Below are 21,068 nucleotides of genomic sequence, written 5' to 3'. Positions count from 1 at the left end.
ACCGACTCCCCATTATCTTCTGACTCGTCAGGTTCAAATTCTGAACCGCTATCTTCATAAGGGTCATCAATATCAGACAAATGTTCCACCATATACTGTAATTCAGCCTGACTCAGTTTTCTTTTTCAGCAAAAAACAAACTCAAAATTACCAATGGGACAAAAAGATCCCAAAAAACATAACCAATGCAGCTAATTTCTGGATATACTATATTTCTTACCTGAACATTATTTGAAAACAATTACAGCGACAAATCACTCGAATAATCAGAAAAATTGATAATATTTGAGAACTTCGTCTACTCTCGTGCACGCACCAATAAAATGCGTTTATTCGTAGATACGGTTGTAAACTACCAGCGGGACTTATTCGATATGTGGCGGGACGTATATGACCCATTGGGAGTGAAAGGGTTAAGACTATATTGACTTGTTTACTTCTAAATCATTGATTATGAAACTTTTTTTACAATTTGAGGTTAAATTGTCAACCAAATACCAAAAGAGCATAAACATGGTTGTGTTTTTTTTTCAAATGGATCTAGCTATCAAGTTCTTCCTTCACTATCACGATATCATTAATTCTTCCTTTTTTTCTTTTCAGCGCTGAGTTTCAGCACTTCAGCTACTAACGTGCAGTTTCTGATGACAGCATAGCTTCCAACGTATTTTCAGGCGTCACCCTTCTTAAAATTGTTCTTTCCCAGGTACTACAAAGCGTGTCGAAGCGTGGGCATGTGAAGAATACATGTTCCGCACTTTCATTAACTCTTGCACAGGTTGAGCACTCCGGGGAATCTTCATGTTTCCACCTCTAAAGGTACTCCCTGAAACATCCATGTCCGGAGATCATTTGGATCAGATAGTAATTAACCTCTCCTTGGGTCCGTTTAAGCCAGATAAGTTGGTGAGTCCATTTTCCCTTGGTCAAGGTGTCCCATATGGGAGTGTGTGTGCATTTCTGGTTTATTTTTTGTAATAGTGAGAAATTTTCATTTAGATTTGTTGTTTAATTATATTCGTCATAAAATTTAATATTTACCTCTCTCTTATTAATGGATCTAATCCTACTGTTGGTTCGTCCAGTATCAATAAAGCAGGTTTATGCACTAAGGTTGTTGCCAAAGAAACTCTTCGTTGTTCTCCACCACTACAATTTCTCAGGTACCTATATAAAATTATAAAAATAAACTGATATCGGACACTATTATTTATGGTTTTTAAAACACCGTTTCGACCTTTTTCATATTAAAAGCAAGCATAAGAGAGTTAACCCTTTTGCACTCTTGTAGTTCGATTAATGTGGAGAACCCTATGGATATTGATCTTGAACTGCTGTCTTTGGGAAAGACGTCTCTTGGTCGCTGATTCTTCACGCTTGCACTTCTCCAATGAAAGGAGTCTCGATAAATTGATGTTGATGGGATTATGTTGAACAGCTCGGAAGAGCTTTCTTCTTTTCTCTAAGGTATCCAAGTTTTTGAGCAACTCTGGATCGTCTACCAAAATAATAAACTGCATCTTTTACTGTAAATTCTCCATATAAGGCAATATCCTTAAATCAAAATCTTTAACTGATAAATTCTATCATAGACAAAGTATGTATTCCTTTAAAAAAAGATAATCATACAACCAATCAACTGATCTGCTTAATTTTCCAATCTGTTGAAATTGGATTATCGCCTAAGCTGTTAACTTCTTTACTCAGCATGAGTTGTAAACTCTCAGCCAAAAGAAATAGACAGAGTCTCAATGGAGAAACTATCCAGAACTAAGAAAATCTAAAAGAATTATGAGGAACAACATTAAATTGGTGATCAGTCATCTGCCCTGTCAAACACTACCTTAAGACGATAGGCTACGTCTATACGATAAGTGGGATTTTGTTGAACAGCTCGAAAGAGCTTTCTTCTTTACTCTAAGGTATCCAAGTTTTTGGTCAACTCTGGATCACCTATAAATCGAATTGCTCTCTTCTGTATTGAGTCCTAAGGGTATGTTTGGGAGCCGAGCTTAAAATGTGCGAGCAATAGTCCAAATTTGGGTCTTGTAGAGGATTAGAAGCTGTTGTGAAGTATATAACTTTCCTGTCTTGAAGAGAGCTTAAAATTTTTCTGAAACTGCCTTAGCTAATTCGGCCAGAACATATTGCTTTAAATCTAAACACCCAACAAGAGAATTTGCGGTGATATTTTATGTTCAGACAGGACCGAATCCTTCGAATGACAATATGAAAAAGAAATTTGCCCAAGTGTATTGTTTTGAAATTTAATGAATAGATTATGGTGCAATTTAGACAACTTTGAATAAGAATAAGGCGAGAGGTTCCATCCGAACATTTCCTTAATGGAGATTATAGGCTCAAAATAGACCTTCCGGAAGCCAAATATTCACGAAAATTATAAGTTATGAAGCAATAATATCTCTTGATGCAACTGATGCTTATACTTTTTACGAAAATATATGTCACAAGGAAACCTGACGTTTACTTATCGTTTGGTGGCTCTAGTACATTCAAAATTTGATGTGTTTTCATGTGACAAAATTTTATCAACCATATCAACTTGTCGCCTTTCCAGCTCGCGTGTTTGTAATGAAAGAGTAACCATTTAATTAAATACATATATTTTTCACATTATATAAGTAGATATTCAAATATTTTCGGTAATTTATTTCTTGCTAGGAACAGCAGCATGATTAGCTTCAATAACAGCTTTCAGTTTATCGTAATTTGCACCGCTGAAACTGTTAACAATAAGATTGTTCTTAATAAATACGAAAGTTGGCATTGAGGATACGTTATATTCCATTGCTATATCTTCAAAATCATCAACGTCGACTTTTATAAAAATCACATCGGTATATTCCAAGGAGAGCTCTTCAACTTTCGGGCTAATCATTTTACAAGGACCGCACCAACTAGCAGAGAAATCTATAACAACTAATTTATCCCCTGCTTCAACTAGCTTAGTCTGCAAATCGGCTTTATCGTTTATTTCAATTATCATTATATCAAATGATAAATTATATGTCTTATTAAATGACAAGTAGAGAAAATTTGACAGTCTGCTGTGACACTTTCTTAAGCTTGTGATGAAAAGACAATCTTTCAACAAAAGGTTTACCTCATTGGATCCTTTATTAGTCAACACTAATTAAGAGACGTTGTTTTATGAAACTACCCTACAATCTAGCCGAAAAAGAAAAAATCAGTCTTGAATGAAGATGAAAATAAACAGATTGTATTATATAAGACACTGGTATGATGAAGATATTGCTGTCTACAGCGTCACTTCCGGAAGTTATAAAGGTCCTTGATGTGTTAATATAGGATCTTTTTTACTCTAAAATCTGCAAGTTTGTTCGCATGTTTATTCGGCGATATTTGGTTTTTGTAGTTTTTTTATCCATGAATTATAAATGTTTTTTGATGAAACTTTGAGGTTATGAAACAGAAGAAAGTCACTGGAGGCCATATCTGGTGAATACAGTAGGTGATCAACTCGAAGTGCAGTGTCCAGGTGGAACAACACTTTTTCTTCAAATGCGACACCTTCAAGTCGAGGTCGGTTGTTTTTTTGACAATCCTCGTGTACTGACCCTCCATATATAGTTTTTCTAAATGGTAAAACGTTCCTCAAAAAGTGAATTTTGAGATATTTAATAAGCTTTCAAATTCCCAAGGTAATTTTTGGAAACTCGTAGTTTTTGTAAGCCACCTATGTTTGTTTTGTTTTCGACATTTTCCCCATAGAAAATTTAAATATCAAAGATTGTGGTCTTATACAGTATTCTAAAACTAAAGTACTTACCTATCGTGTGGTGGAAGATCAAGTAGTTTATGGAGATCATTATATCTTTCCATTATTATTTCCTTCTCCATTCCAAAGAGTCTACCAAAATAATAAACTGCATCTTTTACTGTGAATTCTCCACATAAGGCAATATCCTTAAATCAAAATCTTTAACTGATAAATTCTATCATAGGCAAAGTATGTATTCCTTAAAAAAAAGATAATCACACAACCAATCAACTGATCTGCTTAATTTTCCAAATGTTGAAATTAGATTATCGCCTAAGCTGTTAAATTCCTTACTCAGCATGAGTTGTAAATTCCAGTCGAAAGAATTAGACAGAGGCTCAATGGAGAAAACATCCAGAACTAAGACAATCTAAAGGAATTATGAGGAACTTCTCGTGATGACCTGGAACGACATAAAATTGGTGATCGGTCCACTTTCCTGTCAAACACTACCTTAAGACGATTGAAATAGCAGACGACGACAATTGCAGCTTCTGCGTGCAAGCTATAGAAACAGCAGATCATAAATAAACCCAAAATGGTGAGCTTCCCTTCAATAAGGAAGATTTGATGTAATCGTAGACTTAAGATCTAGGAGTTGTACCTAAATAACGAGCAAAATTTCTAAAAATTTAAATCTACAAGTCCAGTATCTTCTTCTCCTATGTTTTGCATACCCCAGCAACTGATAACCCTACATTCCACTCTATTTTATCGTAACGTATTTTTTATATTTGATGAAGTTTGAACCATGTTATGGTTAATCAACTTGACTCCAATCTTCGTGAGATTTATTAATTAACGCTTACCTGCGGCATATATCCTACTTTATAAACCGGATATGCATTATAGTTAATGTTGTAACCGAAAATTTGAATTTCTCCAGAATCTATCTTCATTGTACACACCAGAGCTTTTAGTAATGTAGTTTTACCGCAACCACTTGGACCTAATAAACCATATCTACAAATATATCTGAATTAAAATAAAAACTGTATTGATATAAATTTCGAAAATCGTAAAATAAATACCGGGTACTGTGATTGTTAACAATGTGAATATCGCCACCATCACCATAAATTTATAAGTAGAATACCGTATGTCGTAACTCGATGTACTTACATCGTTCCTGTTTCTACTTTCATACTGAGATTTCTCAATATCAAATTAGAACCGTAATATTTGTTAACATTTTTTAAATACACAGCCTTTTCTTTCTGCATGTTCTGTAAAAAAATAAAGAAAAAATGTATACTAAACTTATAGGAGGCTCCCAAATTACTATTTAATTCGTTTGAAGAGGAAACGATAGATGGCGCCAGAGAACGACGGAATGCGTTTGGGTCGAGGTTACTTTTTAAAACATTATCTATTTTGGAGTGAAAGTCTTATTAAAACTCAATATATTAATAAAGGATATCAACTCGCAATATAATCGATTCAGCCGCTTAAGCCCAGCCAGAACATACAAGCAGACAAAAAATATATATTATTTCATTTACATTCAAATTAACTAGATAAGGCGTAGGTTGGAATATTGATAAGCACATGTATCGGTTATATCAAAAAAGGGATGTTTGTGTTACAAAAGGGATAGATAAGGCTCTAATTGAATCGGAGTAATAAAAATTGCATTCTTGTAAACATTTTTTATCTGTATAGATAAATTCGATTAAATTAATTTCATAAAAATTTAATCCCGGGAATATTTGTATTCACAGCAATTTTGACATATGAAAAAGTTGATGTACGTATGTCGTAAATATATTAGTACTGAAAATGGTGAAAACTTCCCTTAGTTGATCAAAAATCATTGTCTAAATCTAATTATTCTTAAATGTTGATAGTATATGATCCATATAAAATAAAATCAGTTTATTAGGTAGTGAAAAAAAATTAATACTGTGGCTATTTTTATATTATATTGAGGCAACTGAATTAATCTTAGACATGAAGTTGGTCATGATCTTATTCAAAATGGTGGCATTGACTTCGTATAGTGATTGCGTAAATGCATTTTCATAGTAGCTTTATTGTTCATTGTGAAATAATCGAAAGAAAATTAATTAAATCGAGTGGGAAACACATATATCTTAGTAAAATTAATCCTAAACATGTGGTATATATCAAGTGTAAAATATAAAAGGCTTAAGATACAAAAGTATGTATTTGTGAAAAAATTCATTCTCATGTTGAAATTATAGTGCTTTGATTAATGATTGTGGATAAAGTGATCTGAGAAAATATAACGAACATTAAATACGTGTATTTTATATATGAAAAGGATGTGAGGTAATTTGTATTGTGTTTCACTCACATATCAAACAAACAAGGAAAGTATATAAAAACTGAAGTATTTCTATTAGTACTAGGAGTAAGTACACTCTAAATTAACTGCATATTACTTACAATATATTAAAATTTTTTTCCACCTGATTCACTAAAATAAAATACTTTCCACTTTAAAACTTGAAAAACAATTTAGGTATCGATTCCTCGATCTTAGCGATTACTAAAACTCTTTTTAACTTGGTACTCGTGTACCTGCAATATAAACTTACCAAGTTTGTTCAAGGCAAGGTTTAGTGTTTACACAACTTGTATGTGGTAAAATTCAAATTAATTTTGATGTACGTTTTTTTTAATGTGCGAAATAAGTATCCTATTCACGTTGAATACTAAGTAATTAAAAACGGGGACAAGTGTGAGGGAATAATATTATTTAAACAAACGTTTTTTGTATCTCGTAGACCATTACACAATCTAAAATTTTTCATTTGTATAATATTGGGGAGAAAATTTTTAACCAGATTTATGTTGAAGAAGCAATTTTTCAATCAAATTACATTGGGAAAAAACAAATTTTTGATTTATTTACATAAAAGGATAGATATATAGATAGAAACAGTGATATTAGATCATTGCAAGCTTATAAAACCAAGGTCATACCAAATTGGTCTTTGAAAAGCCAATTTTTTCCCTATTATTAATATAAGGAAATGCCAATTTTTAATCTAACTTAACATACAAAATACCTTTTTTACCGTATAGGCATTGAAATAGCTAGTTTTACTGGAATTATATTTTTAAATGCTAATGTTTGACTTAATTATGTTTGGAAAATACAGTTTTTGGCCGATTTCAATCAATTGAGCCAATTAAATATTCAACCATATAAAACTCTAAGAAAGAAATGTTACAACAAATTAAACTTGGAAAAACAAATTTAGGTCCTAATTCAACCTATAAAATCCAATTTTGACAAAATAGAACTCAATAAAATTCATTTTTCAACCAAATTGAATTTTAAACAGCCATTCTAAAGTAAATGCATTTGGAAACCTCCATATTTGACTGAATTATATTGAGAGAAACTAGTTTTGACCATATTCAATTAATAGAGCCAATTATTGACTTGATAATATATGGAAGCGATTTTTTCCTCTAAAAATACCTTAAATATCTGATTTTTAACCAAATGATCAAATATTAGAATAAACAGAACAGAAATTAGGATTCAAAAAATTTTTGTTTAGAAAAATTGAAAATTCGTTTCTGGTTCGAATGAGCCTTCAAAAAAACCCAATTTTTGATCAGAAAATGAGGAAAATTTAATTTTGGTTCAAGTGAAAACTGAAAAGAGCCAATTTTGATAAAGAAATGAGAATTTAAATTTGGATCACATAAAACGTGAAAAACCAATTTTTGATCAGAAAATGAAGAAAATTGAACTTTTGATCAGATTAAATCTAAAAATGGCCAATTTAGTAGAAAACGAATGAAATTCAATTTTGGATCAAATAAAACCTGCAAAAGGCCAATTTTTGATCAGAAAATGGGGAAAATTCGTTTCTAGATCAAATTAGACTTGAAAAAAGCCAATTTTTGACCAGCAAATGCAGAAAATTAATTTTTTATTCAAAATAAACCTGAAAGCAATTTTTTTAATAAAAAATGAATTAAATTCAATTCTGGACCAAATCAAACCTGCCAAAAGGCCAATTGTTGATAAGGCAACTAAGAAAATTGAATTTTTGATCAATTTACACCTGAAAAAATCCAATTTTTCATTAGAAAACGAATGAAATTCAATTTTGGATCCAATCAAACCTGCAAATCGACGATTTATTTCAAAATAAAAACAAAAAACAAAATTTTCAATGCCATTTATTAAAATAAAAACTTATCGTGTACCCTCATTACAACCGAGTGAAAAATAACTTACAAATTACGTATAAAAATTTCGTAAAATTCACATCACCGAGATTTTTTAATTAGATACACACTTAAAATACCAAAAAATATCGTCCATAGTAAACCCACGCCCATTCCGTTAATGACTTGGAAATTGTCTATAGACCATCCTCTTTTGGATACGTTTCTCAATGATTCTATAGACATGGTGAATGGTAAGCACCTAGAAAAGATTCTCAAGCTCGGAGGCATTCCTTCGGTGGGCCACATCAATCCTAAATAAATGACAAAAATTTTTCAATACATTTTTCTCCAGAAAACCCCAGTTGAAGTAAAATAACTTCTATTTAATCAAATTGAACTTTAAAAAAACAAATTTTTACAAAATGGAACTCTAAAAAACTTATTTTGGAAAAAATTAAAATCAGAAAAACCGATTTCTGGCCAAATGGGACTCGATTTTTAACTAAATGTATTTGAAAATGCCATTTTTTATCAAATTATTAGAGGGAAAGCCAATTATATTCATTTGAGTTAGTTTTTATCTGGGATAAACTGAAAAACATAATTTTTGGTGAAACTAACCGTAAAGAGCATGTTTTAGACTAAATTGAAATCAAAAAGCTGATTTTGACAAAATAGAACTCGAGAAATCGAATTTTTGTCAAAAATAAATTAATTATGGTGACATAAGTGATTATAAAATCTGAAAAAAAATTTTGTCGTATATATATATATATATATATATATATATATATATATATATATATATATATATATATATATATATAAGAAAAACCTAATCAAACTTTAAAAATCAAATTTTTCACCAAAAAAAGCCTCGAGAACAATATTGGGAAGAAAATATTAAAGATATAAAAGAAAGGGTAGGAAAAACTTACCGCTTAACATCATCATGGGGAGAAATATACCCGTTAATACCGTATTGGCCATAGAATGGTCTGTACTTATCACAGAAATCCAAAAACCTACAAAAAAATGTTGAATAATCATTCAGTAATGATTTTTAATCATCAAAACATGTAATGACAATTTTTCATTCGAGAAATTACAAGGGATGATTGAAAATCACCCATTTTTGTTATGAATAATACCAGGTGTTTCAAAATAGAATATTTTTACAAGCTTACAATAATCACTAGGTCTACCAGAAGTTAATTTTCTTTTGAATTATATACAGGGATGAACAGAAAATGGAAACATTTAATCAGTAAAAGCCAATGTTTAACAAGAAAAATTAAGAAAAAGTCATTTTCAACAAAAAAAAACTAATTAATCTTAGAAAACAACCTTTTTGCCGAACTAATTTCATAAAACCCAATTTTTAAACAAAATCAGATCAGTTTTTGAACTAGTTAAATATAGAAAAGCAAGTCAGATGGTTGCCTCTTCTTTTCTTACTATTTTCTTCTATTTATCACAATAACTCTATTTTGAAATTAATTATAGCACTTTTCATAGTTCATAATCCATAAAATTTCCAATTCTGCTCAATTTCTTTTTCTGCCTCTCTTACTGCAATCAAATTTTGATCATCACAGCTGTCAATTGTCCAAACTTGCTCAAATAGATAGAGACATTGCAAAACCATCAATTACATCTTCTACAACGCATTAAACGATCCCCATCTAAATCAGTTTGTATCCCAAAGACAAACCCCCCACCTAAAGATAATGTTCTCCTCTTCCATCAATTAAATTAACCCCAAATCAACAAAAACATTCCAGTGTTGTCATATAGTGAATTGATGTACTGGTGGAGGTTTCCCTCCAATTTTATTCTAATGGTGTTATCAGATGACTTACCGTACGCCATACCGCATACCCCTTGCAAATACACCATGAAATATATCAACCATATACTCCCGAAATATTCCTGTCTATAAATCAAAAAAACAACGAACAACAATTCACCAGTTTGTATAATACAAATCGAAGCTTGTATTATCAAGTGAGTTATGGTTATTTCCAAAGAACTAACGCCGGCAACAATGGATCTATCCCATACGCCGTCGTGTCTGTCGGTTATGATAATCTGGGAAGTCATAATGGCGCCCATGAAAAACATTATCCTGAAAATTAGTTTTTGTAGTATACGAAACGGAAAGTTTTGGGATTACTTACGTTATGAGACTCCCCGGTATCATGAATACCGTATACGGTTCTTCGGAATCGCCGTAAACGAAATTTATTTTCACCGGTAAATCACTGAAGCCTGCTGTGAAATTGCAATCGTCGAATACTGAATTTTGGAATTTGGTATAGAGATCTACTAATTTTGATTTTAATGTGGCTCCGATTTGTCTATCTGGAAACGAATTATAATTAAATTATTCGTCCGATTGGAAAGTAAATAATTAAAAAAAAAGATGTTGAAAACAAAAGAAATAATGGATATATAAGATCGATAAGAGGAAGAAATTACAAACAAGTACTAAAAAGAAGAAGAAATAATGAATAAATAAAAACAAAAAGGGAAAAATATAATTAACAAAGGAGAAATGGTGAAGTAATAATTAACAAAGGAGAAATGGTGAAGTAATAATTAAAAAAGAAGACCAATAAAAGAAATAAAATAGCAAGATGATGAAATTAGATTATAAGGCCTACAAAAGAAAGAAAATACCACAAAGTTTAGAATATAAAAGCCCAAGAAGACGACGGAAATCCTCAGAAATTTTGAAAAGAGTAGGAATGAGGAAGAAAGATCAAAAATGGGTGGACAATACCATGTAATGCTGAAATAAGAAGAAGAAACGAAGACAGAAAAGCAAGAAGTCAAAGAAAATAGCTAGAAATGCTAAAAAGCTAGGAAGATAAAGGTGATTAAGAAGAGAGAGTGAATAATTGTAAAAGAAGTGCCGAAAAGAACTAAGAAATGCTGAAAATAGATTAAATAATGGAAAAAGATAAAAAATTGAAAACAAAGTAATGTTGAAATACGAAGAAATAATAAGATTAGAAGACTAAATGAGAGGGAGATTCTAAGAAATGCAGAAAAGAGAGGAAATAAATGCTTCAGACCAAAAAGAGAGAAAAATACCTAGAAATGCTAAATTAGAAGAAATTAAGGAAAAAAGTCCAAGAAGGGAAAGAACACTATCCAGAAATGCTGAAAAGAGAAGAAATAATGAAGAAAGGATGTCGACAGGAGAAAAAATACTGATAAGAGAAGAAAGAAGAGCAAAAAATGAAAGGAAAAATACCGAAAGAGAAGAAATAAAACCTTACTTGACATATCCATCCAAACTTTAATTTCACTTAAGGATAATGTTTCGTTCTCGACATCTTTCCCTTGTTCGATACGTTGTTCTAAAAACGGTGTGAAATTCGAAGACATGTATAAAACTCCGACGATCTTTCCATGAACAACCGCGTCTTTAGCCTTTTCCAATTCATCGTAATATACCTACAAAATAACTTCAATTAATAACATAAGAGTTTGTATCTTTTTTCTTAAATAATAAGTAGAAAATATGTGAAAAGAAGATGAATAGAATAGACTATTCAAATATTTTACCTTTCGAATCATAGGATGATCGAGATACGTCAAAAAACGACAACTCATATTACTAAAATGACAACTTCCATCATCGGTTGGTGTCGCACTACCATTAATAGAGAAATCGGGACATGAAATGGTCATCGTTTCGTCATTAACAACCCCAATCGGTATACTTTTTATATCTCCCCCGACTGCGCTCATAAATATCCCTACTTGAATTATTGGAAATGTCATCAAGAATATAATACCCCTAGAACATCAAAAATCGGAATAAATACAATTCAATTTTTGTAGAGATATAATGGATATTCAGAAATTTCGAAAAAATATTTAGATTTGCGGAACCGAATGAATTTATATTAAATAAATTGAGGCATTCATCGTAGAGGTAAACCAGAGCAGCCATACTTGTTATACTAATTTACAAGAGACAAATGAACATGGTGCAATAACAGTTTAACCTATAACACCAAAGACAAATTGAATTTTAATTGTTTCAATCGATTGGTGCGTATATATCACTATTTACACTTTTCTTATCTGTAGATTGAGTTCCATCTATATAATCTCTTCTTACATCACTATTAACACTTTTTCTTGAATGAAGTTTGAGTTTTGCCTTTAAAATCATTTTTGCATCACTATTTAAATTTGTGATTGAGTTTCGTCTTTGGAATTTCTTTTTGCGCCACTATTTAAACTTTTTCTTGTCTAGAGATTGAGCGTCTTCATCGGAATTACTTTTTGCATCACTATTTACACTTGTAGATTGAGTTACGTCTTTAGAATCACTTTTTGCACCACTATTCAAACTTTTTCTTGTCTAAAGATTGAGCGTCTTCTTTTGACTCACTTTTTGCACCACTGTTTACACTTTTCTTGTCTGTAGATTAAGTTTCATCTTTAGAATCGCTTTTGGCATCTCTATTTGAACGTTTAGATCGAGTTGCGTTTTTAGAATCACTTTTTGCACCACTATTCAAACTATTTCTTGTCTAAAATTTGAGCGTCTTCTTTGGAATCATTTTTTGCACCACTTTTCACGTTTTCTCCTGTATCTAGATTGAGTTTCGTCTTTAGAATCAATTTTTGCACCACTGTTTACAATTTTCTTGTCTGTAGATTAAGTTTCATCTTTAGAATCAATTTTTGCATCTCTATTTGCACGTTTAGATTGAGTTGCGTCTTTAGAATCACTTTTTGCACCACTATTCAAACTATTTCTTGTCTAAAATTTGAGCGTCTTCTTTGGAATCATTTTTTGCACCACTTTTCACGTTTTCTCCTGTCTCTAGATTGAGTTTCGTCTTTAGAATCAATTTTTGCACCACTGTTTACAATTTTCTTGTCTGTAGATTAAGTTTCATCTTTAGAATCAATTTTTGCATCTCTATTTGCACGTTTAGATTGAGTTGCGTCTTTAGAATCACTTTTTGCACCACTATTCAAACTATTTCTTGTCTAAAATTTGAGCGTCTTCTTTGGAATCACTTTTTGCACCACTTTTCACGTTTTCTCCTGTCTCTAGATTGAGTTTCGTCTTTAGAATCAATTTTTGCACCACTGTTTACAATTTTCTTGTCTGTAGATTAAGTTTCATCTTTAGAATCGCTTTTGGCATCTCTATTTGAACGTTTAGATCGAGTTGCGTTTTTAGAATCACTTTTTGCACCACTATTCAAACTATTTCTTGTCTAAAATTTGAGCGTCTTCTTTGGAATCATTTTTTGCACCACTTTTCACGTTTTCTCCTGTCTCTAGATTGAGTTTCGTCTTTAGAATCAATTTTTGCACCACTGTTTACAATTTTCTTGTCTGTAGATTAAGTTTCATCTTTAGAATCAATTTTTGCATCTCTATTTGCACGTTTAGATTGAGTTGCGTCTTTAGAATCACTTTTTGCACCACTATTCAAACTATTTCTTGTCTAAAATTTGAGCGTCTTCTTTGGAATCATTTTTTGCACCACTTTTCACGTTTTCTCCTGTCTCTAGATTGAGTTTCGTCTTTAGAATCAATTTTTGCACCACTGTTTACAATTTTCTTGTCTGTAGATTAAGTTTCATCTTTAGAATCAATTTTTGCATCTCTATTTGCACGTTTAGATTGAGTTGCGTCTTTAGAATCACTTTTTGCACCACTATTCAAACTATTTCTTGTCTAAAATTTGAGCGTCTTCTTTGGAATCACTTTTTGCACCACTTTTCACGTTTTCTCCTGTCTCTAGATTGAGTTTCGTCTTTAGAATCAATTTTTGCACCACTGTTTACAATTTTCTTGTCTGTAGATTAAGTTTCATCTTTAGAATCGCTTTTGGCATCTCTATTTGAACGTTTAGATCGAGTTGCGTTTTTAGAATCACTTTTTGCACCACTATTCAAACTATTTCTTGTCTAAAATTTGAGCGTCTTCTTTGGAATCACTTTTTGCACCACTTTTCACGTTTTCTCCTGTCTCTAGATTGAGTTTCGTCTTTAGAATCAATTTTTGCACCACTGTTTACAATTTTCTTGTCTGTAGATTAAGTTTCATCTTTAGAATCAATTTTTGCATCTCTATTTGCACGTTTAGATTGAGTTGCGTCTTTAGAATCACTTTTTGCACCACTATTCAAACTATTTCTTGTCTAAAATTTGAGCGTCTTCTTTGGAATCACTTTTTGCACCACTTTTCACGTTTTCTCCTGTCTCTAGATTGAGTTTCGTCTTTAGAATCAATTTTTGCACCACTGTTTACAATTTTCTTGTCTGTAGATTAAGTTTCATTTTTAGAATCAATTTTTGCATCTCTATTTGCACGTTTAGATTGAGTTGCGTCTTTAGAATCACTTTTTGCACCACTATTCAAACTATTTCTTGTCTAAAATTTGAGCGTCTTCTTTGGAATCACTTTTTGCACCACTTTTCACGTTTTCTCCTGTCTCTAGATTGAGTTTCGTCTTTAGAATCAATTTTTGCACCACTGTTTACAATTTTCTTGTCTGTAGATTAAGTTTCATCTTTAGAATCGCTTTTGGCATCTCTATTTGAACGTTTAGATCGAGTTGCGTTTTTAGAATCACTTTTTGCACCACTATTCAAACTATTTCTTGTCTAAAATTTGAGCGTCTTCTTTGGAATCATTTTTTGCACCACTTTTCACGTTTTCTCCTGTCTCTAGATTGAGTTTCGTCTTTAGAATCAATTTTTGCACCACTGTTTACAATTTTCTTGTCTGTAGATTAAGTTTCATCTTTAGAATCAATTTTTGCATCTCTATTTGCACGTTTAGATTGAGTTGCGTCTTTAGAATCACTTTTTGCACCACTATTCAAACTATTTCTTGTCTAAAATTTGAGCGTCTTCTTTGGAATCACTTTTTGCACCACTTTTCACGTTTTCTCCTGTCTCTAGATTGAGTTTCGTCTTTAGAATCAATTTTTGCACCACTGTTTACAATTTTCTTGTCTGTAGATTAAGTTTCATCTTTAGAATCAATTTTTGCATCTCTATTTGCACGTTTAGATTGAGTTGCGTCTTTAGAATCACTTTTTACACCACTATTCAAACTTTTTCTTGTCTAAAATTTGAGCGTCTTCTTTGAAATCACTTTTTGCACCACTTTTCACACTTTCTCTTATCTCTAGATTTAAGTTCATCTTTAGAATCCATTTATTCACGATTTTTCTTATTTATACAGTTAAAATTTGAATTGTGTAAGCTGCTTATGCAAACTTACGTTCACACTGGATATAAAAATGATTAGTATATCAACTCACGTGATGTTTCTGTAGAACTGCTTCCAGTTTTTGTCTAATAAAGCCTTCATTCTCCTTTTATTCAAAGAGTTTTGTCTTTTCAGTAACTTGTTTTTTGTTAAAACCTGAAATAACCATATTTTAAAGAAAAATTGACAAGTATATGCAATAAATACAATAAACAGGATAATAGAAAACCAATTTAACCAGCCTCATAAGATATTTAACAACAAATCAAATCTAAAATTTAATCTTATTCTTCCTTTTTTTTCTTCTGCTGAACTCTACTGTGGATACAATGGTGTTAAACTGCAGAAAACAAAAAATCGGGTTAATTTCATTCACTTTGGGTGAATATTTCTAATCCTAGAAAGGAAATATTATATGGAAACAAAAGCATATCATTTTGATGAACATTTAATTTTTTTCCATTAGTATTTCCCCAAAAATATCATCTAAACTTGAATACCGAAACAATAACATTCCCGGTAGCTATTTTTGTTCTAAAAAAAATTTTTTTTCGGAAAATTTCGAAGAATAATTCAAAAAGTAACATTGTTTGTTGCATTGGAGCCGCATGGGGTCAAATGGTGAAGAGACATTCATCCTATAAAAAAAAATAATATCGAACTTACATCTTTGGATCCGTTCTCCATTTCGAAAGTAGAAACTGTAGTTGCAACACTCACTCTAGACCCTGTAGGTTCATTCATTAATACAGAATTATTTTGTTCATCTACTACTGGTTGATGAGAATCCGCCAGTTCACTAAGTCTGCCATCTTCTTGTCGTTTACTTAACAACAAAAAAACTTGTTCTAACGTTTCGCTGTTGAATAGAGTCAACAACCTACTCGGTGATTCTTCGGCGAGGAGTCTTCCTTCCCTCATGAGTCCAATCTAAAATTTATCAATGAGTAAGCATTGAAATATCATTTTTCAATTCAAATTTTCTTATCACCTTATTTGCTTGTCTACATTCCTCTATATAATGAGTAGTAATGATCACAGATGTATTCTCTCTATTCGTAATATTCACTAGATGCTGCCAGATCCTGAAAAATCAAATTATATTTTTATTTATTCGTCTACATTATTTTTTACATTGGCATTCCAAAACAATTAGCTTCCATGAAGCTGCTTTGTCTATTTCTCTTGATTTAAAAATGACCTGGAATACAAACTAAAGACTTAATAGCTCTTATCTACGACTTCTACTGGTAAATAGATTATTTACAAGCTCCTCCTTGTACTAATTTATATTATTCAACTAGGATTAGCTTTCCTGAAGCTGTTACGTCAGCTTCCTGGTTTCTCTTAATTTGAGAATGACCTAGAAACCAAACTAAAAAAACTTTATTGTACTTTTCTAGTACTTCCATTGATAATTAAATGATCTAGAGGCTCATCCCTCTCGTGTTAATTCATTTTATTCAACCATAATTAGTCTTCCTGAAGCTGTTACGTAGACTTCCCGGTTTCTCTTAATTTAAAAATGACCTAGAAACCAAACTAAAGGCTTTATTGTTCTTCTCTAGGACCTCTAATTGTAATAAGATGATCTAGGGGCTCCTCCGCCTACCAATTTATCTTATTCAACTAGAATTAGCTTTCCTGAAGCTGTTACGTCAGCTTCCCGGTTTCTCTTAATTTAAAAATGACCTAGAAACCAAACTAAAGGCTTTATTGTTCTTCTCTAGGACCTCTAATTGTAATAAGATGATCTAGGGGCTCCTCCGCCTACCAATTTATCTTATTCAACTAGAATTAGCTTTCCTGAAGCTGTTACGTCAGCTTCCTGGTTTCTCTTAATTTAAAAATGACCTAGAAACCAAACTAAAAAGACTTTATTGTACTTCTCTTGTACTTCCATTGATAATTAAATGATCTAGAGGCTCCTTCTCCTTTTATTCAACCATAAATAGTCTTCCTGAAGTTGTTACGTCAGTTTCCTGGTTTCTCTTGATTTGAAAATGACCTGGAAACCAGTTTGACTTACCTATCTCTTAAAACAGGATCAACTCCCACAGTTGGTTCGTCCATAATTAACAATTCTGGTTTATGAACCAACGAAGCAGCTAAAGAAACTCTCCTTTGTTGACCTCCACTGCAATTTTTCAAATATCTGAAAATAGACATAAAAAATTCGAGCTCTTTTTTAACGTATATCTGAAAGACTGAAAAAATTATTATACCTATCGTCCGGTGGAAGTTCAAGAAGAGAGTGCAACTCACGATACCTCTTAGCAATCAAATTATCTTCCATTAACAAAATTCTTCCAAAATAATATACCGCGTCTTTAACTGTAAACTCCCCAACCAATGCAACATCCTATAAAACATTAAATGTGAATGTAAAAAATGGACAAGGGGCTCAATTGTTCTCTAAACGTTCATAGTCTCATATAATAATGGATAATAGTCTGACCTGTGGCATATAACCGACTCTTGCTCCCGGAACTCCACTACCGGCTTCTCCAGGTTTGCCGCCAAGTACCCAAATTTCTCCTCCATCAATTTTTTTACGTCCAACTATACTACTCAATAATGTGGTTTTTCCACATCCGCTAGCGCCCAACAGACCATAACTTGAAAATATAAGTTACCATTAAACTATTTCACGTGCTTCAGGTTAGTTAATTAACAACAGGAATACTAGATGCCGTTGTTACATTGTAAGTACAGTAAGATGAATTAGCAATAAAGTATTATCATTAGAGTCGAATTATTTTTTCTGTCTGATATATCTTAAGAAATGTGTAAATGGCTAGAATTTTTCCTCAAACGTCTAATAGGCTGGTTCACTCAAACGGAAATTTTAAATTTCCAGTATGTACACAGGCATTGGCCTGCATTATGATAAATTAAATTTCTTCGGTGTATCAGTTCGCCTTTAATCCCCCAGCTCCACCGCCAGTTTCAATAAAAACCATCCAGAAACCTCCTACAAAAGCCCCGTTTTCTTTTATGCAACACTACTCGAATCTTCCTCCGGGTCTTCTGTAGATTCATCAACTTCTATTGCTACCATGCAGGCATACTCTTCTTTCGTTTGAGAAGACATCGCAGCCTCATTATGTTTTCTAGCAAATCGTAGACGGACTACTCGGTGAGCTAGGGTTAAGTTGGAGCCAGTAACTGGCGGTATTGGCTCAAGGTTGGCTGCCTCAAATCTTCTTTTGAATGTCCTAGTCACTCACAACCAATCCTCGGGTTTCTCTCAGTTCTTGTTGGACTTGGACACTAGTGAGGTCACGAATGTAAATCTTTCTCTTTCGGAACCGCTTCTTCGATGAAAATTACCTGTCTTGGTAACGATTTTTAATTTTGGAAACAGCATGTTCAGCGTATTGGCCACATCTCTCTTACTCTGGGTTTGTCGTGATACAGTGACCGCTTGACCAGCTTTATCACTTAACGGCGATGTGTATAGGTTGACGTTTGATGGTTAACTGATAATGGTGGATGATTATTTCGTTAGTTACCCCTAATTAGCATAAAAAGGGTGGTTACCGATAATAACATATTGTTGGACTGTGAGAGCAATAAACTAAACAACATCTTATATCATTTTAAAGATAATGTCGTTAGCTTTAAGATTTTAGTGAAAAAATAAAAAAAATTCGTGCTCAGTTTTTTTACTATTATACCTAAAAGGTTACTTACATTACACCTCTTTCCACTTTCATGCATATCTCTGATAACACTTCATTTTGCCGATACCGTTTGACCACCTTGTTTACGTACACCGCGTAGTCGTCGTGCATTTTCTGCAAAAATGAAATTGCATATAAATTATACACTATAAATATGAAATTTTTTCATTTTCTATATTGATATAAATAAATGATACGTCCAAGTCGCAATAGTCAAGATTTTACAAGGTTACAATCTATTACCGATTAGTCCATTGAAATGTTACGTGGGCTTAACATTTTTTGAAGACGCAATTTTATTTATGGAACATGTAGAGGAGGTCTATATAAGCTCAACTCCAAGTTTGTTGGGTTGTCGCCCTTGTTTCCCGGTCGACATCTTCGAAAAGAAAAAAGGGTGAAAACACGTTTTTTGCGATATCTCGGAAACTATAAATCTTACAAAAAATTTGTGAAGACATATCTTGTAGCAAATCGCTCTGCTTGAGTTTTTGTCATAAATCCAAAATTTAGAAAGTTATGAGCAAAAAAGTGAAAAAACTTCATCAAAAATTCTCTTTTCGTACAATTGCAGTATTTCGCATTCTCAGCACATTTCGCGAAATTTAATTTCGCGGCCGTTACCCATAGCAACGGCCCCGAAACCAAACGTCACTTCCAAATTTGACATTTCTAAAATACTACAAAGACAATATTAACATTAATTGTACAGTTTGTATTATTACTTATATTAATTACAGAAGTTGAAGCAACTACATCTAGTGTTTCTGAATAATGGTTATTACCTACATTCAAACCAGATACTATTTCGCCAGAAATTAAGTTGGAAGTTTGCGTCTTATTGTCTTCTATACATCCTTCCACTACTGTCGTGGACTTCCATCTACCGTGATGTTCAAAATTAACATATCAGCCCCAGTATTGGCAAGCAGCGTGGCAGAACTTCTCCGAAAATAGTGACTCGTGTATGTTTCAGGATTTGGCAATCATATTAGGCATTTTCCCAATGGTATTCACTCCAACAACTTGCACTTTCCGTTTATGTATCTCATGAATACACGACGATTATTAACAACTAGCAGACCCGGCCACGCGTTGCTGTGGCTGAGTGATTTGATTTGAAATAATTCTAATGACAATAACATTCTTCACAATTGCCCATAAAATATATCTGAAGAAATCTTGGATCTTCATTTGGCATTGGCATCAATGATCCAATTTTATGATATACCTGGCCTTGAATTTTGAATGTTGTCTCAAAATTACGACCATCAGATGACAAATCACAAACTTTGGATGCTCCAAACGACGTCATTTGGAAGCAAGAAATAAATTTTCGTGTCTTACGCAAAAATAATTTTGATTCATTTATCAATTTATTTGTCATGTTCAGTAATTCCAAAAAATCAGGCGACCAATTGCTTAGAAATCTTTTTTGACAGCCAAATGTTCATGCGATATTGAATGTATACAACTGGAGCTAATACCCAAGTATGCCTCAATCTCACAGTATGTCACATGATGGTCTTTCAATATCAGTTTACGCACAGCATCGATGTTTTCTGGTACAACAGCCGATTTTGGAGAACCTTTTTCCTGTAGCGAAGTGCGACCTCGATTTAATTCGGTAAACCAGTGAAACACGGTCGTTCGAGATGGTGTTTCATGATCAAAATTCAAAGCGAGTGGATTGGTACACAGCTGTAGGTTTTAATCCACGCCGAAAGTCAATAACTTGTACGGTGCACTTTCCGTTTACGTATCTCAAGAATATACGACGATTATTAACAATATGCATATTTACGATAAATTTCTATGAAATCAATATTACTAACAGTGAAAACACGCTTCTTATCCGTCTTGGTATAAGGAACGGTTACTATTAATACAACATTCTCTTCCTGAATATTTTCGATGACCATTTTTACTAACACTTACCCTCGACAATAAGTATTTTTCACTATTAGCTTCCTTTGGGGAATGTATCAATTTGTTAACGCGTAAAAACTTTAGACTTTTTTGCTCGATAATCTACTGAATTTATTATTTAAAAATGCAGGGCCGGATTAAGCTAGGGGGGCTATAGCTCCAGGTTCAAGAGGGCCCCATTATTTGGAAATCATTCTGTATTTTTTAATGTGTTGATGCTACAAAGC

At 32.5% G+C, this 21,068-nt stretch overlaps 2 protein-coding genes across 2 annotated transcripts in view; both read right to left on the bottom strand.

The window, feature by feature from the left end:
• LOC130445863 (uncharacterized) overlaps positions 1-21,068 on the bottom strand; it is a 42,303-nt gene that overhangs the window by 16,399 nt on the left and 4,836 nt on the right. Inside the window, exons 2-19 of the mRNA XM_056781750.1 lie at positions 18,923-19,026; positions 17,685-17,844; positions 17,452-17,588; positions 17,256-17,381; positions 16,218-16,311; positions 15,893-16,156; positions 15,279-15,382; positions 11,537-11,771; positions 11,248-11,425; positions 10,141-10,324; positions 9,823-10,088; positions 8,899-8,985; positions 8,064-8,271; positions 6,838-6,874; positions 4,925-5,028; positions 4,612-4,765; positions 3,812-3,948; positions 1,042-1,167 (exon numbers count right to left, since the gene is read on the bottom strand). Coding sequence (XP_056637728.1) covers positions 1,042-1,167; positions 3,812-3,948; positions 4,612-4,765; positions 4,925-5,028; positions 6,838-6,874; positions 8,064-8,271; positions 8,899-8,985; positions 9,823-10,088; positions 10,141-10,324; positions 11,248-11,425; positions 11,537-11,771; positions 15,279-15,382; positions 15,893-16,156; positions 16,218-16,311; positions 17,256-17,381; positions 17,452-17,588; positions 17,685-17,844; positions 18,923-19,023 — 2,702 coding nt within the window. The 5' untranslated portion in view covers positions 19,024-19,026. The remainder of the gene's footprint in view (positions 1-1,041; positions 1,168-3,811; positions 3,949-4,611; positions 4,766-4,924; positions 5,029-6,837; positions 6,875-8,063; positions 8,272-8,898; positions 8,986-9,822; positions 10,089-10,140; positions 10,325-11,247; positions 11,426-11,536; positions 11,772-15,278; positions 15,383-15,892; positions 16,157-16,217; positions 16,312-17,255; positions 17,382-17,451; positions 17,589-17,684; positions 17,845-18,922; positions 19,027-21,068) is intronic.
• LOC130445895 (thioredoxin-2-like) lies at positions 2,450-3,007 on the bottom strand. The gene has a single exon (XM_056781784.1). It carries the CDS (start codon positions 3,005-3,007, stop codon positions 2,669-2,671), a length of 339 nt encoding a protein of 112 aa, XP_056637762.1. The 3' UTR covers positions 2,450-2,668.

The sequence above is a fragment of the Diorhabda sublineata genome, chromosome 6 (assembly GCF_026230105.1).
Source record: "Diorhabda sublineata isolate icDioSubl1.1 chromosome 6, icDioSubl1.1, whole genome shotgun sequence".
Classification (NCBI taxonomy): Eukaryota; Metazoa; Arthropoda; class Insecta; order Coleoptera; family Chrysomelidae; genus Diorhabda; species Diorhabda sublineata.
This window is presented reverse-complemented; position numbering and strand designations above follow the sequence as displayed.

Coding starts and splice junctions, on each gene's coding strand:
- LOC130445895 (XM_056781784.1), bottom strand. CDS start 3,007: ATGATAATTGAAATAAACGATAAAGCCGATTTGCAGACTAAGCTAGTT.